The sequence below is a fragment of the Puntigrus tetrazona genome, chromosome 7 (genome assembly GCF_018831695.1).
Source record: "Puntigrus tetrazona isolate hp1 chromosome 7, ASM1883169v1, whole genome shotgun sequence".
Taxonomy (NCBI): Eukaryota; Metazoa; Chordata; class Actinopteri; order Cypriniformes; family Cyprinidae; genus Puntigrus; species Puntigrus tetrazona.
The window spans coordinates 28,796,103-28,810,371 of NC_056705.1; the positions used below are offsets into that span (position 1 = coordinate 28,796,103).

Sequence of the window (14,269 nt, forward strand, 5' to 3'; positions counted from 1 at the left end):
AGAATGTATAACCATGAAGGTACTACAAGATGCCCTCTCCTCTTTGTCACACTCTGCAGCAAACTTCTCGCAAGAATAAAACTTTTAGAGACCATTTATTAAGGTTTTTAAATTTATTATTACACATCACACTCATTTATTCTCATTTTGTTCATGCTTGGTTTCACATGCAAACACTTGGACACAACTGTATAAAATGTGGCGCATGTAATATTTTTTGACGCTAATAATCAAGCAAGAACACACACAACTGATAAAAAAGAATTTAACATTGTTACAGATGTTTAGCTTTTGAAGTAAATGCTGAAATTTCAGCTTTGCCATCACAGGAATAAATAAAAAAAGTGTATATATATATATATATATATATATATATATATATATATATATATATATATATATATATATATATATATATATAGTATTGTTGTTTTAAATAATATGTCTGTTTTGCTATATTTTTGATCCGTTAGCCTTGGTGAAAAAATATTTCCAGACCTCAAGCTTTTCAATGCTAGTGTGTATGTGTTTGTGTATTTTGTTTATATTTGGCACTAGGACACTTCTACAGATGAATGGCTATGCACTTAAAAAAAAAGGATTTGTTTATTATGACAAGACCTGACTCCAAATTATTGAGAGACTATAGCAGGCTGTTTTTTAAAAAGCCTCATCAAAAATTTTAATATGAATCATTCTGAAATGTAGGAGATGTTGATTTTTCATTATAGGTAAATATTTGAAACATTGTATTAAAATGAAATGAGCAACTGACCATGCAATTAGCATTTTTGGATCATAAATGTATGCATAATAAAGTGCATTATTACTATTTAAAAAAAAATGGCCCAGAGATCAGTTAAAACTATTAGACACGTGCTCATAGGTTCACCAGATCAAGCAAATTATCTGCATTTTATTATATTTTGTTTTGTGAGAAAAATAATAATGATAATAATTTTAAAATGAACTTTTTATTATTTAACACAATTTAGTTGGGCACCGTCCATACCTCCTGAAAATGTACATTTGCCAACACTAAAGTCAAAACGTGGCTTGAACCGAAATACGGATTCAAAACATACAGATTCCCGAAAGTTTCATGCCCTTCGCTGGACGCTAGTCGGCAGCTCCGCCGCAGCAGCAGGGGGCGCTGCACGCCCTTAAACGCGCAGCTACCGACGCAGCTGTAGTAACTCACAAACAACACAGACAGGCGTAAGCGACGGGGTTTGGAGAAGCGCAAGACATTTCTCCTGTGATACTGCCGCACAAAACAGGTACATATAAACCCGTAACAGCGGGGCTGACGAAGTGCGCTGATATGTTTCATTGCCGAGTCCGGCATTGTTTTTCTCTGCGCATATAAACGTGCAGTGATTAGTGTTATAGAGCTGTTTCCAGTAATGACATGTTTACAAACGGCACGTCGTATTTTAGCGACTGTCGCTGGATTTTACCAGCAGCGGATTCGTCTCTGCTTCGAATTTCGACGAATAAAACTCCACAGAGGTGATTGTTGTTTGTCTCGGGTGATTTGACGTTAGTCAGCATCATCTAGCATAGTGCTGGCTAATGCGGACGCCTCCTGCTGCATCGTGTTCAGGTGCTCTGATAAAAATACTGAGGAATATACTCCTTTAAGACTCTTTCAAGTGTGACCAGCTGGTCTTAGTACCGTTGTGTTCCTCATCATATTTCATCTCATAATCAGAAGCAATCAATTATATTCTGCATTGAAAACATTTAATGGTACACTATATGGAAGACCAGCAATCGATGGTTATGTGTCAGATGTTCATCTCAGGACTCGGTAGACTCACTTTTCTTATTCACAAACAGAAGGTTTGCAAAATGAATACATTTAATTACACGGCCCTTTTCATTGGGTGTGAAAGAAATGATAGGGTATGTGGACTTATCAGAGCTTATGATATGTTTATAATGTTGCTGGACCACAAGACCAGTCATAAGAGTCACCTTTTTAAAACTTTAATTTACGCTTCACCTGAAAGCCGAATAAATAAGCTTTCTGTCGATTTGTTTCGTTGGATGTATGTGTTACGTGGTCTGTTTTTGCAAAATGCAAAAAGGCGTTGTGTTATGAAGTTTTAATACTTAACAGTTTTAGATTGATGTAATTTGAGAGAAGTGGTAACTGAATGCATTTTGTGTCCAAGCTGTTTTTTTTGACCTAAGCTAATTTAATATGACCAGGCTTCATGAAACGTACTCCATTTTTTGCGTTTTTCAGTTACGCTGGAATTTTCGGAGACCGACTCAGACATGTCATATGTCTTCATCAATGACTCGTCGCAGACCAGCGTACCGTTACTGCAGTCTTGTATCGACGGGGACCTGAGTTTCGCTAGGCGTCTGCTGGAGGCCGGCTGCGACCCCAACATCCGTGACCACAGGGGCCGCACGGGCCTGCATCTGGCAGCGGCGCGGGGGAATGTGGACATCTGCCGCTTTCTGCACAAGTTTGGCGCAGATCTGCTGGCCACCGACTATCAGGGCAACACGGCACTGCACCTGTGTGGACACGTGGACACCATTCAGTTCCTGGTGTCCAATGGTCTCAAAATAGATATTTGGTGAGATGCTATATGTTTGTTTGGAAAATGTGATGTTTGTTGTAAGCGACTACTGTTTATGTAATCTACATCATGGCTAATGCTTGTAGCACACCTGTGCTTTTTAGTCCCATAGTGTGTGAGTGCAGAAAAAAAACAATCGAAAAGTATTGATATTAATATTTTAGCTTTAGTAATAGTTTATTTTGATAAATAAAGTACTTTTATAATTTAATAGTTACAATATATTCACCAGATACATTGACGTTACTTTTTTAAATTTTTTTATTTTATTATTTTAAAGACCATCATCTCTTACTTTTCTAAAGAGAAATAAAATCAAATGCACCTTTTACTCTGGCTTACCTTCTGTTGGAGTTATTATTACGATTAATATTGTAGTCATAATGTACATTTATTAAAAATTCCTCCAACGTTAACTATCACTTTCATAAAATAATTAAAAAAATATTAACTTATTGTTTTACTGCAACAGTAGTGATTATTTCACTCTAGCTGTAATGATGTAATTATTATCTTTGTGTGATTTGAACAGTAACCACAATGGCTCGACACCACTGGTGCTGGCAAAGAGGAGAGGGGTCAATAAAGATGCCATTCGGTTGCTGGAAGGCCTCGAAGAGCAAGAGGTCAAGGGCTTCAACAGAGGAGCCCACTCCAAACTCGAAGCCATGCAGATGGCTGAGAGCGAGAGGTTAGGTTTGCACATTTATATGTTGTAGGCATTTGACATGTTTCGGTTAATATTATAAAAAAAATACCGTTGTTCCTAGTGCAATGGAGAGCCATTCGCTGCTGAATCCAAACCTGCAGAACAGCGAGGGCGTGCTGTCCAGCTTTCGCTCCACCTGGCAGGAGTTTGTGGAGGACTTGGGCTTCTGGAGGGTGCTGCTGCTGCTGGTGGTCATCGCCCTGCTTTCTTTGGGCATTGCTTACTATGTCAGCGGCGTGCTGCCTTTTTCTGCAAGCCAGCTGGAGTTGGTCCACTGAGGGCCAGATTGTGTTATATCTCGGGGGCCAGTCGAGTCCCGCTTTGAACTGAAGGGGAGGTTTGAGTGGACTCTGAAGGTACACTGAAGGTTCCTCATAGTACAAGATTAGGTCTAACGGGAAGTTTAGAAACAATCTTGTTATTCTCACAGGTGAGGTCGAGCGACGGCGTTCACATGATGAGGGCTGAACTATGAAGGAAGACTGAAAGGTTAAGGTATTTATGGGAGAAAATGATAGAAGGTCCTCAGATACACCTCAAGTGATGTAAACCCATTTCTCACAGACCTTCCCATGACCACTGAACCCGGCCAACTGGTTGAACGGTAGACATATACACGTATATTAATTTGTAAGGTGACGTAAGCAACATTAGAGGACTGTTGTAGATCAGGCATGATTTTTTCTTTCTAGGATTAACACATTTTCTTTTATATCATCTTTATTTTTGTCTGTATATGAAGTCTGTATTGTGTAAGTATTACAGTACCAGTTAATACACACGTATGCTTATTTACACATCTATAATTACACAGTTTGCATTGTTACATGAGATATTGTTTAAAGTAATATGTAATAGGTTACATATATCAATAAACGGCCATCAGGAATTTCCGGTTTGTGCAGATGAGTTAATGTTGGGCTTTTATCCTGCGTGTGTACGGGACATCGTGTGTTAAAGGGTTCTTTATGTTTGTTACGGGTTTTTTAACGTCATAAAAGATGTTAAAAGAAGAATAAATGTCAGTGTTAAGATAACGTAAAGCAAAATACAACCTAAAATGATTGGTCGTTGTCTAAAAAAAAAGCAAATGAGCCCAAAGAAGCAGTGGTTTATAATGATTTAAGAACGGCTAATGAGATCCCTTGTGAACCATTTATTCATAACAATAATAATATTCACTCTTTTGCCAAGTAATGTAGTTTTTCAGCAGCATATACCGTATTAATAATGATGTAATAATGCGTGTGTGTACACAGTCGTAATTGACCTTAAATATCAGCTTTATAAATTATTTTGAGAATGAAGGAAATTTGTCCAAACCACATGCTATTTTTTTTTTTTAACAAATAGATATGTGCAACATTGCATGTTTTTTGTTTTGTTTTTTAGTCAACTTTCGTGTACAGTAAATGATGTTTAAAGATGAAGAGAACATAATTTATAACATAATAATATAATTTGGTTACACTTTATTTTAAGGCCATTTCTCACCATTAACTTACGAATCTGCCTCAATAAACTCCTATTTACTAACTTGTTTTTTTTTTTTCATATTTGCTTTGTAACTTAGTTGTTAATTTTAGGTATTTGGTAGGATTAGGAATGTAAAATATAATAATTTATGAGTACTAATATGCTAGTAATATACAAGTTATATATATGTAATATATATAATATATATATAATACCGAGAATTGTATAACAGTTTAACATATATCTTGATTACACTGATAAGTTTGCGTAAGGGTTCAAAATAAGTACAATTGTAATTGCATTAAAATACTTCATATTAAATGTGCAACTGTAGCATGTTTTATTTGGTAGAAGTCAAGTATACATAGTATAAATACATTTTTGTACTACTAAATTGAAAACCAGTATTGTAAAAAGCCATCAGCTTTTCCAGATTTTAGGACTGCAATCTGGACAGCTCTTATGTATTTACATGAATGCCCCGCAGCGCCCCCTGGTGCCCACAGCAGACCAGAGCAGGTGGAAATACAGATTTATACATTATAGTAGGATTATTGTATCTGTGTTTTTAATTTTAAATCTAAATTATTACTTGGTAACACACACAAACCTATTGTAGCTGTTACAAGTCTGCTAACTAGTGGCCATATCTAGACGCACTTATTGATTTTCTCATTATGATGGAAAGAGTGTATTGATGCTGAATGACTCATCCGGATGTTTCTTGGGGTTTTGATATAGATTGGTCTCTGCAGGAGGAGATGGCGGGGGTTGTAACAATTGAAAAGCATGCTGAGATTTCTGGGGGTATTACTCGGAGAGAAAAACCACAACAACCAAACAAAACAAAAAAAAAAACTCTTTAGTGTCTATGTCCTTATTTAGCTTGTTCTGACCCACAAAATGCGACACAGAGAAACAAGGCAAGATAGAGATATGTGGAGTATTAAAGACTCTGAAAAGCTTAAATAACTGCATAGGTCAAACAACAGGCCTGTGTCAAAGGCAAAATATTTAAGTATTTTCTTTGTGTGAAGTTAAATATTCATTTACAGTTAACTCATGTTAATGAGGTTTCTAACTTGGTGTTATATACAGTCACCTACTTCACATTGATTTAATAAGTAAGAATTTGCGAACAATTTCTTATTTCAAGACTGAAAACTGTTTAATGCTAGTTTTGTCTTAATTTGAGCACTGATGTGATTTTAATGCGCTCTGAAACCCGCTGACAAACATAAATACTGAATAAAATTCAGTGACGTGGTTTTTTTTTAGCTGAATCTTTTATTTTACTGTCACATGCCACAACCTTCTCAGCTTCAGTTCTCCTTAGGCAATTAAACGTACGTCTCAACGAAATAAAACGCTAGAGTAACCTTCAACTGATGTAGCAACAACCAAAAATTTTACTACAACAATTACAGTAATGCCAAGGGACTTTCCATTATATTTAATAGCCTATGAATCATGAATTAAACATGAGATGAAATGAGCTTCAGGTCGTTTTCTGATCTTTCCTTTAGAGACACTCTGAAACCGGCTGCTACAGCCTGGAAACATATTAAATAATATCTTAATTAAAATGTTAAAAATGTACCGTATAGGTAGAGATGGTGGAGAAAAATGTGTGTGTGTTTGACGGACCTGGTGGATGTCTTCAGTAAATGTGTTAGTATGTTCTGATGGGTGATGGCCATCAGGCAGCAATAAAGTGCTTTCATGTACGAGTGCATCTTACAGCTTTATTCATCACTTTATCATGACGTGTTGATCGTGGAAAAGGCCGTGTCGTGTGTCATTGCTGAACCGCTTCTTTAACCGGTTTTAGGTAAAGTGACTGTGATTGCGTGCGGAAAGCGTGTTCACGCATCCACTCAATAATAATCACGGCCCGAAGGATGACATCTGACGAGTCACTAAGAACGGCTTTGTATTGATTGTCGCTTTTATGTGTATTTTATGTTGATGTGGTCAGAAAAAAATATTTCACGAAACGGTGAAAGTGAAGTGCTCAGGGAAGGTTTGAGAAAGCGCACGGGGTGCGAAACGAGATGGACGCCATGTCCGCTGGAAACGGGAAGTGAAGAAACGGTTCGCGCTGAAGTAGGATGCGAGTTCAGGGGAGATCTGTTTGCTGGTTCCCTGCCTGAGTTGTTCTATTCCTGGACGTTATGAACACTTGTAACTGTAAGCAGTGCTTTCATGAACTTCTAACCGCAGAGAAGAGGTTTAGTAAGTGTCAAGCGCTCCTGAAGGGTGATGGGAAGGAAACTGATTAGCTCAGGGACGGCGTGTGTCAAAACGGGTCATTGCAATACACTTTGAATCTCATTTCATCGTTTCCTCTCTTTGTGGGCTGTGTTATCTGGCCTTTAAAACAAAGGACTACTGTAGAATTAAAGTTTCTGTTTACGCTATCGTCTTTCTAATAGATATCCGTCGTTCTCCCTCAGGTGACCTTTACACTTTTGTTGACAGAATCTTGTGTTCTGTGATCATCCAGCTTTGTGTTGTCGCTCTCGCGATCGTGAATACTTAAATAGTTTTGTCAAAAGTAGTAAATAGTTAATACCGTATATCGTAGTTAATAACTTTTCGGGTTGATGCAGGTTATTATTAATTCAGCTAAAAATATTTATTCTATTTGGGCCAGGAAACATTTGGCAGGGCCGATGGAAATCTTAGGTAACCTTTTTTTTTTTTTAGGCCTGTTTTTACAACCATGGTACGGACGTGTGATGCCGGCGCGCGTTTGCAGTTCAGCCGCTTTTAACGTTTTGTCTAGTTTCAGTTTGGGAAAGAAAGAACTTATTTGTTTGTGGGTCGTGATCTTTTTGAATGGGACAAAAAAAGCCGTGACTCACAAAGCATGTTTGTAAAGACTATTGAAAAGCCGTGCGGTCATGTACCTCTGCAGGATTCAGCCCGACGATCCCTCTCGGGTCACGTGGATCAGCGCCCTCCAGGCATCGGGTGACACAGAAACACATCTGTTCTTTCTCTTCAGAAATTCAAGTGCGTTCGACCATCCGTTTGTTATCTTAGGCCCCGGCAGTGTCTTTATTTAACAATGCCTTCGCCTTTATCGCAGAAGCGACGCTATACAATCCTGCACGCTGCCACAGGGGGCGGCTCTTATCCTGTTTGCAGAATATCCCTTTCTAAGATCCGAGGTAACAGTTCGCTTCCTGTTGAGTCATGTCATCGGTGACAGGGCTGTGTAAATCATCACTATAGTGATTGTGATTGTTTTGCATACTTCCACAGATAACAGCAAATGCAATATTCAAATGTTCAGGTGTTTAGCGTCTAAAACGTGCCTTCAAATACCTGACGGCTTGAGTCCTGCAGATGAACGCCAGTCTCAACTTGTCTGAGGTATTAGAGCGCCGGGGGCCTCGAATTTAAGTTTCAAGTTTTGTTTTGTTTTGTTCTGTGCTGTACTCGAACCCTGCTGATGGGTGAAGTCTGTGGTTTTCATCTATCTGATCGTCAACTACTCCCGTTTCACCTCCGCAGGCGCCGAATTCGTCTTCCGTCTCATCTTTAAACTGGTATACTTCAGTACCCACAGAGGCCTTCCCTGGCTAATCCTGGGGCAGGTGGTCACCAAATACACGGCACCCAGTCAGTCATTGAGCAGCTGCCGCACAGCGAAGCCCGCCCCTCTAACGAGTGCTTGTACATGTGCATGTGCGCTCATGAATGATACTACTGCTTTTTCAAAATTCACGACGTTTCTGATATGAAAGGATGATTAGTATACTGTAAGTGACCTCTGACAAATAACCGATACTGACCCATCACCGCACGCTTTAAAAAATAATCCCAATCAGACATTTGCTGTCCATTTTGCCAGCTGTCTCAACAGCTGGCCTGTGTAAAAAAAAAAAAATAATCTATATTCTCTAATGATAGCACTGTTATTACTCACTGCCCATCGTAGAGCCACCTGTCATGCTTATAGAGGGACACTATAAAGTGCTTACGCGGGAGGACTAATAGAAGTTCAGATGGGTGTGAGTCGTGAATAATTTCACGGGAAAGCTAAAAGGATAACGGTCAGTTATAAAGAATTCAGACGGCCTAGAATTAATGGATATGTGTGGGTGATTCAAACTGTTTTATTGCTACGAACTTTATATAAGAGCTGTGGTAGCATTGCGTGGTTTTACGAATGCTCTCTATAAGTAGGCGACAATATATAAATATACCACCACGGTACAGGACATAGAGCGAGAAACATTAGCTAGTATTGTGTAAATAAGGCTGCGTTTACACTGTAACAGATCTTCAGATTTTTTTTTTTTTTTGTGACATTGTTGCACATGTGTAAACACAAAAAAAGTTTTCGTTTGCGGTCTAAGCCTCTTCGGAAGCTATAGCAACGTAGTTTTACTACAGTAGCTTATTTCGGAGATGTATATGGATTTAAATCTGTATCATAGCAACTTTGGTTTAGATTTAACTTAACATTTTCTTTGGCTTGTTAGCTAGCTGTTTAAAACAGCTTGACCTACTGGTGCAAATGTATTAGGTTTAAACCAACAGACAAATATGCTTATCTCCCTAAAATACAAAAGTGCCACCGGACATACTGTAAAGTATAACAACTTGGCAGTAAAATAAGGCCTGTAACATTCTACTGAAATCGGTCATGTCTGCTCAGTAAAAGCCGTAGCCTTCGGCGAGTCTTCGGCTCGGCGCGTGGGGGACAAAGATAGAGCTACATGAGTGTCTGTGTGCGAGAGAGACAGATAAAGAGAGACACTGGCTGCTGACGGAGGATTTGTTGAACACGTCTAAAGAAACTACAGCGCGTATGACTACAAACAGACACATCACGTTCAGAGCGTTGCGCTGCTTTGCCGGAGCTGGCAACACGGACGCTTTTATCCTGATTAAGTAACGGCCGGACGGGAGAGCGACAGGCAGCCCTACAGCACCTCGCAGCCGGCATTTGTGCAAGAAGTCAAGGGCAATCGAATGATAAAGGGACCGGACGCCGGTTGAGTGTTTGTTTAGAAGTGCCGTCGAGCAGAAACGAAATATCTCCTTCCTGGAAAAGAGCTCGCGCCGGATCGCGCAGCACCGCAATGCGAATGTCGAGCGAAGAGACGCTTAAAACCGGCACAACTGCATTCAACATGGGCGAAAATAGAGGAATTGGCCGCCGCACGGACAGCTGAATCGTGAGAAATGCTCTCTGTTCCCGTTCTGAGGTAAAACGCCTCCGCGAGACTGCACGAGACGGCTGTTTTCGGGATCGTGCATCTTCATACGAGACGGCACGCGATAATCTGGCCGATGAATTATGCACGGCGGAGCATGAATAATACACTGAGGGGTGACGCTCGTTTTCAGAGACCGGCCGGTGCCCGACGGTGTCCCACATGACCTACTTTCAAAAAGCTTTACTGCAGGAGAGATGCGGCCGCAGTGAGAAGCAAACGAGACCTTCGGAGCTGAAAAACAAGCTCAATGTTTGCTTATAAGTGTGACCTATGTCGTGTGCACCTCAGGTGACACGAACGTCACGGCCGGTTCTCTCACTTGAAGCATCCTCGGCGAATCGGTAGTAGTTTTAAAACGAATCTGCCCCGCCGACAACTTTGAAGACTCGAGCTAACGGAAAAAAGGGACCCAGGAGCCGCTGACCTTTGCACTCGCAACAGCAGGATTATTTCTTTCTGCTAAAATCACAGTAGTCTCGGCGCATGCTGTCGGGATTTGTATTGAGCCAAGGGATTTGCCTTTGCCAGCTGAAATCTGCACATGAACTCCAGAAACGCTTCTAAAGGATTATTAAAATGACAGTTTCTCCTCTGTGATGTCATGCAGTTGGACAGTCAAGTATTCTGTAAGCAATACTACTTATTTAACGACTACCTTCAACAATAAATCTAACTCAACAATGACTCTAAGCTCAGGAGATACTTTTATTGCCGACCAGTGAATTTGTCTTTGGGTCCAATCATGTGGTCGCTTCCATTACTACGTCACACTGACGTTCCACCGAGAGTGACTGAGAACTTCATTCTGTCTGGTTATCGTTTTCCAAACTATAGCCTACGGCAGTGTCTAGCCTCTGCTTTTCGCCCCACCAATGAAACAGGAAACTTCTGGACACACTTCCTCCCCATTTTTGTGTTCGCCTTTCACTTTCTGGAGGTTTTTACGTGGGAAGGAGCACCGGAACCTAGCGATCCTTTTTTCTACCCTTTCTGGAACTATTTCCTGGGGGTGCTGTACCTGCTTCTAGCCAGCAGCCTGGCTCATCTTCTCAACTCCATGTCGCTCATCATCCGTGAAATCTGTTTCTTTGTGGACTATGGGACTATTAGTGCGTATACAGTGGGTTCCTCACTCGCATATTACTACTACATCCATCCTCAAGCCGGAATACCAGAGATTGGATTCAGGGGACCGAACTCTACCCAAAGGAAGACCCTGAACGCTGACGAAGAGGCTTGGCCCTCTGCATCTTCTCCCACTCAGTTCCAGCAGTTCTTTGAAAGCCTCTACATCCCGTCCTCCTGTCTGGTCGCTATCATATGTGTCATCACCTGCTGTAACACCAGACAGTGCTGGCGGAAGTACCGCTACGCTGTCCGCACCCTTGTCTTCCTCCTGCCGTTTTTCATCTCCTCCACTCCTGTCTTCTACCGTCTCTCCACGAGGTCGCTGTCGACCTCCTCACCTCATCTGTTCTCCACCATGGCTGCCTTCTTCTACCGCCATTGTTTCTGGCTGGTGGTATCTGCCCTCTTCAATATCAGTAAGATCCCAGAACGTTTTTCTCCGGGGAACTTTGATATCTGGGGTCACAGCCATCAGTGGTTCCATTGCTGCACCTTCCTCTCAATCCTGGATGAGCTACAAATGATCAAAGTGGAGATACAGGCCCTGCTTCTCAACCCAACTTTGGTACTATCACCCGCAATGCCACCTAGGCTCCCTGGACCGACACTCTGGTCCACCTACGGCATCATGTTGCTCCTGCAGGGGTGCATAGCATGCATTATAGCTTGTTTTGGTTGGCAGGCATATCAGATCTACGCACCCGAGCAAAAAAAGCTAAAGGGACATTAGGAGGCACTGTATGCTGGTCAGGTTTAAAGTTCTGGATTTTGACAATTTTTAACAATGTTTTAATGATTTTGCAGCTTGAGCTAACTCATACCGTTAACTCATACTCCTAGATGGAAATGCTAGTCGTTTCCTTCATTGTAAAAGGGATCGGTCACCCAAAAATAGTCCTCTGAGAACTAGCTCTGAGAAGGTAACATGAAATTAATCCATATGAATACAATAGCATATTCCCAGTCAAGTTTAAGCCCTTTTGCGTTCCAGTGACATGAAGGTGAGTGAAAGATGACATCATTTTCGCTTTTGGGTGAACTGTCCCATTGTGTTTGATATGGCAATCAAAAAAAAGTGCTCACTAGGCATTATTTGACAAAAACTGTGAACGTTGGAGCAGGTTTCATTCTAAGGACTTTGGAGGGAGGCTGTTTTTGCTGTCAAGTGGTCAAAGTCCTTGCTGCTCTGTAATCAGCAAGCTGACTCTGCCACACTTGCTCTGCAGGGGCTGTATTGTTGAACTTGCTCTTGGTTCCAGAAAGTTCTCATAATCTTCACATAAACGACGCATTATCGATCTTTTACTAGGACACCTCACATATTGTAACGCTCTTCATCTTTGAAGTTGTCTTTATCGTTCTATCTATCGCCGTCTGTTTTTTTTTTCTCGTCCGCCCACTCACATTTCCTCCCTTTTTTTAAGAAACCCTTTAAACAGGAAGTGCACACAAACACAAATAGCTTCAGCCAAAGCGTTTGAAGCAAAGGGAAACGAGAGGGGTGGAGTCTGCATCACTGCAGTGCTAAACTACACCCTTCGCAGTTTTTAACCGGCCTTCCGTTCGCTTTATACTATGATTAATTTCATTTATAGACCTTAATTGAGGTGTGCGGCAGCATAGGTAGTAAATGTAGATTTCAGTCGAAATGCTGTGTCGTAATCTACTGTAACTATGCATTGCTATTGATTGTATACGCTTATCTATGACTTGACTTCTGATTGAAGGCCTTGGTGGTAAGATTGAAAGTAGAAAAACGAAGCCATATCATTTGTCGTAAAACATATCAGCGAGTACTGTTTTTAGTGTAAAGGCCAGTTTTGACGACGCAGGTTAACTGTAGTGATGGGGCTACACAAAAAAGCCTGTGGTAAATCATAGTTATCGATAACTTTGTTCAGGTGCCGGTCTAGAAAGTGCTACTCTTTGGCTGTATTCAGCTTTATTGTACTGTATACAGCCACGAGCTGTCTCCGGTCTTAGGTTTTATTTCATCCAATCAGATACTTTGAGTAAACGGTGCTCTTATAAAGAGTGTGTTAAGTGCTTGAGCGAAACACCTGTCGAAACAAAACACACAGGTTATTTAGTCTGAGTTTGGTGTGGTTTAACAATATTTGTGAATATCTGTGTCTTTCCGTCTACGACAAATCGAGGTCATCGACGTATCAGATGTTGTGGCTGTCAAAAAAGATGTTACGTCTCTGTTGTCCCGTCCTCCGATTTCAAAGTCAGGCAAGGCCGAATAGTTGCAATAGGCGTGAGGACACGTTAAAGCATTTTTTTTTCCCAGTTTTTATGCATTTCATCATTCACAGGGATTCATTTGTATTCGTTTAAAATGATTAGAGTTTTTAACGCCTCGCACTTAATACCGTTTGTATCCTATAAATAGATTTGTTACATTGCACTGTGTTGCACAAGTAGTATTAAAATATAGACCGAATATATGATTTGCACATAAATGACCTAATGTGTCTGCGCTAGTCCGTGATTTTGACAGGCACCCGATGTAGATTCTCCTTCCTGCTTTAATACCCTGCTTTAACCGAAAGCTTTCGGCAATTTCGACAGAGCGTTGTTGGGCTGCTCGCGACTTTTTGTTTGCCATCGCGCAGGCCCGGCAGATTTGTCCTTACGCTAACGCCTCACACCTGTAATAAGATATATAGTTATATTTTAAAGCTCAAATGTACAAAAGACCTGCATCAAATATGTTCGCTCTGGAGAAAACACCAAAATATGTATATTTAAAAACTGTGTTTAAAACAGCTTGGTTAGAAATATCTAGTTCTAGAACAGTTTGTCTAGAACAGCTGTAGTTCTCAGGGGAGAAGACGGATTATAGTCTTAATGCACTGGAAACTATGCTGTAGTGTGTTTATAATCATGGTTTACTTGGGTAGATCATGCTAATATATCTTATTTATTAAGATATAGGTTTGAGCGTGAAACTAGAATATCGGGTTTAGTGGTTATTAATATTTAAGAGTCGTTGTACTGCTTCTATTTCGATCTGTATCAAAAGATGAAAACTAGATCAATAAATTTAAATGGTGAATCAGGTCTGTCTGTCTCTTTGTAAATATAATATATACAAGTGTGCATTATTTACATAT

The 14,269-nt window shown here is 40.4% G+C and overlaps 2 protein-coding genes across 3 annotated transcripts; both read left to right on the top strand.

The window, feature by feature from the left end:
* Positions 1–1,175: 1,175 nt before the first annotated feature.
* On the top strand, positions 1,176–4,198 carry ankrd46b (ankyrin repeat domain 46b). Of its 2 annotated transcripts, XR_006251431.1 has the most exons (5): positions 1,176–1,280; positions 2,255–2,597; positions 3,133–3,291; positions 3,371–3,665; positions 3,740–4,198. XR_006251431.1 is itself a non-coding variant. In XM_043245113.1 (4 exons), the coding sequence occupies exons 2-4, from the start codon at positions 2,287–2,289 to the stop codon at positions 3,585–3,587; spliced, it is 687 nt and encodes a 228-aa protein (XP_043101048.1). In that variant the 5' UTR covers positions 1,176–1,280; positions 2,255–2,286; the 3' UTR covers positions 3,588–4,198. The 2 variants fall into 2 exon arrangements, 1 of the variants encoding a protein (XP_043101048.1); XM_043245113.1 differs by having other exon boundaries at positions 3,371–4,198.
* A 5,057-nt stretch (positions 4,199–9,255) lies between these two features.
* paqr9 (progestin and adipoQ receptor family member 9) lies at positions 9,256–14,211 on the top strand. Its single transcript, XM_043245112.1, has one exon. It carries the CDS (start codon positions 10,765–10,767, stop codon positions 11,878–11,880), a length of 1,116 nt encoding a protein of 371 aa, XP_043101047.1. The 5' UTR covers positions 9,256–10,764; the 3' UTR covers positions 11,881–14,211.
* Positions 14,212–14,269: the final 58 nt, after the last annotated feature.

Coding starts and splice junctions, on each gene's coding strand:
- ankrd46b (XM_043245113.1), top strand. CDS start 2,287: ATGTCATATGTCTTCATCAATGACTCGTCGCAGACCAGCGTACCGTTA. Junction 2,598..3,132: donor GGTCTCAAAATAGATATTTG/GTGAGATGCTAT, acceptor TGATTTGAACAG/TAACCACAATGGCTCGACAC. Junction 3,292..3,370: donor CAGATGGCTGAGAGCGAGAG/GTTAGGTTTGCA, acceptor CGTTGTTCCTAG/TGCAATGGAGAGCCATTCGC.
- paqr9 (XM_043245112.1), top strand. CDS start 10,765: ATGTGGTCGCTTCCATTACTACGTCACACTGACGTTCCACCGAGAGTG.